We start from the raw sequence: 2,458 nt of genomic DNA on the forward strand, positions 1-2,458 counted from the left end.
TCTATCTGTAAATAAGATAGAAGTCATTGAACCAGAAGCGTTTGCGGGACTAAGGAATCTTTTGTCCCTGAATCTATCATACATTGAACAGAAGTTCACTGTAGAAAGCTTAACAGTCCGGCTGTTTGAACCACTCTTGAGCTTGGAATTAGTACGTATTCAGGGATGTATAATAAGCAAAGATTGGATAAATCAATCACTTTACAGGCTGAAGAACTTAACGACGTTGTGGATAGATTACCCGCCGGACTTCATATTTGATATGGGCTTTAAAGTCATGACTAAACTGAGGTGGATCTCGACACGTGAGAGATTAGCAGGTATAAATGCTAAAAAATGCGAATGGTCAACTATCAAAAATGAAACATTTCTTGTGTTCCGAGAGATTGCTATCAAAGAACTACTGCCAGTACAGTGTAAAATCGAAATCATTGAAAGCAGCGCCTTCGAACCTTTGGTCTCTCTGGAAGTGCTGGACTTGAGTTTTAACCCGTATCTTGGGCTAAGTGTCGCATTTCAGTCTCTGGCAGGTCTACGGTTGAACATGTTGGCCATCAACATGAGGATGGTAAACGAGCGTTTTACACGTTACAAGTTGGAGGACAGCGATTTTATGTATATTAGCAAAATATGTGTGAGGTCAGTGGACCTATCCCAGAATAACATTTACTATGAACAAAAGAGGGTATTCATTCCTGTAAAATTTCGCCTTGATTGCCTCGAAAACCTCAACATGTCATACCACACGTTCAATTTCTGGCCGTCAAAAATGTTGGAGGAACTGAGACATAGCACAAGTCTAACGTGTCTTGATTTCAGCCATGTCGGGTCTGGCTTCCAAAAACTCAGTGATGGGTTGCAGACTTCCGTACAATTTACACCTTGCTTTGTTCTACCTCCAAATCTGACATGGTTTAGTATCAGCTGCTGTAAAGTTTGGATTGATTGGTGGTACGATCTGTGTTTTGGATCGCCGACTAAACTGCGATACTTGGGGTTTGCAAACTTGGGTTTGATGGAACTGGATAAAATAGTAAGCCCGTTTGTTTCGATGACAAACCTGCAAGTGATCGATCTCTCCAGTAACATGCTCACCGATTTGAGCCTAGAACTTTTCCGTGAAACACAGAACCTGATGGATGTTAACTTGGCAGATAATAAACTCGATCGATTACCTCTAGCCCTATCACACCTCAATGGACTACGAAAACTTAACATGTCACTCAATCTAATCGTTTATTTTCAATCAGACGAAATAAAACTAGTGGAGAACCTGATATCAAGAGAGGATAAAGAGCCTCGCTTACAAATAATGCTGAGCAACAATCCATTGCAGTGCAACTGTGAGACGCTTGTGTTCATTGGATGGCTTTTTCGGAGAGCGGAAATCTTCGATAATGTGGACAAATACAAGTGTTCCTTATCAAACGGAACACGCCTTTTCCTGAAAGATTTCCGGTTACATTTAACGGACTTTGAGGTGAAATGCATAAGCAATACTTATCTCATAATATCTGTGGTTGGTATTTTGACCGTACTTGTCGTCGTTTTGCTTTTGGTGGTGATACATCGTTACCGATTAAACCTCAGATACTGGCTGTGTACTAAACTGATGCCCCCAGAAAACATGTTTGTTGACCAGGAGTACCTCTACGACGCCTTTGTGGCTTATACCTCTGACGAGTATGAATGGGTCGGTCAACAGTTACGTCCAAAACTTGAATTGGTGGAGGATCCTGTCCGGCTCTGTATTCACGACAGGGATTTCATTCCCGGAAAACCCATTCATGAAAACATCGTGCAAAAAATGAAGGAGAGTCGAAAGATTTTGTTGATCATTAGTCCCGGATTTCTGGATTCCACATACGGTCCACTTGAAATCGAGTACGCCGGCATGAAATGTCTGGAGGAAGGCAGGGACGACGTCATCATCTGCGTGCTGATGGAGGACATTCCAGTTCGTCAGATGCCGAGGGCGCTGAGAAATCTCTGGCACAAGATCACCTTCCTTAAGTGGAGTGCTAATCTGGAGGCACAGGCCATTTTCTGGCGGAACCTCAAAGGTGCTGTCAGCCAAGCCTAACCATAGACGATGTAAGACAAAAGATTTGTTTCCTTACAAACACGTCCTTCTGTGTATTCATAAGTCGTGTTGTAGATTTAACCCCTTTAAATTACCTACGTAGAGAATTTCATTTCCATATTGCTGTATGTTTGCCTACATTGCATTTGTGATGTTTGAGTTGCGTTTTCATGTTTGTATGACCATCTGTAATTAACACAGCAACAGACTTGTAATGTATAGTATTGTGTTAATAACCGATCAAATAAATCAAAAATATAAATGTAATACAATGTATAGAGTATTGTCAGGGCAACCCACCCGGAAATATCTGTATGTTTGTATGTATTACTTTTAATACATTATCTGCATCATACGGGAGTCTCTGCTTGGATG

General features: G+C 41.3%; 1 protein-coding gene across 1 annotated transcript; it reads left to right on the forward strand.

Annotated features, from left to right (window-relative positions):
- Positions 1-277: 277 nt before the first annotated feature.
- LOC135464459 (toll-like receptor 13) lies at positions 278-2,083 on the forward strand. The gene has a single exon (XM_064741884.1). The coding sequence runs from the start codon at positions 278-280 to the stop codon at positions 2,081-2,083; it is 1,806 nt and encodes a 601-aa protein (XP_064597954.1).
- The last annotated feature ends 375 nt before the right edge of the window (positions 2,084-2,458 follow it).

This window comes from Liolophura sinensis, chromosome 4 (assembly GCF_032854445.1).
Source record: "Liolophura sinensis isolate JHLJ2023 chromosome 4, CUHK_Ljap_v2, whole genome shotgun sequence".
Lineage (NCBI taxonomy): Eukaryota > Metazoa > Mollusca > Polyplacophora > Chitonida > Chitonidae > Liolophura > Liolophura sinensis.

Excerpts from the sequence above, each read along its gene's own strand:
- LOC135464459 (XM_064741884.1), top strand. The coding sequence starts at position 278 with ATGACTAAACTGAGGTGGATCTCGACACGTGAGAGATTAGCAGGTATA.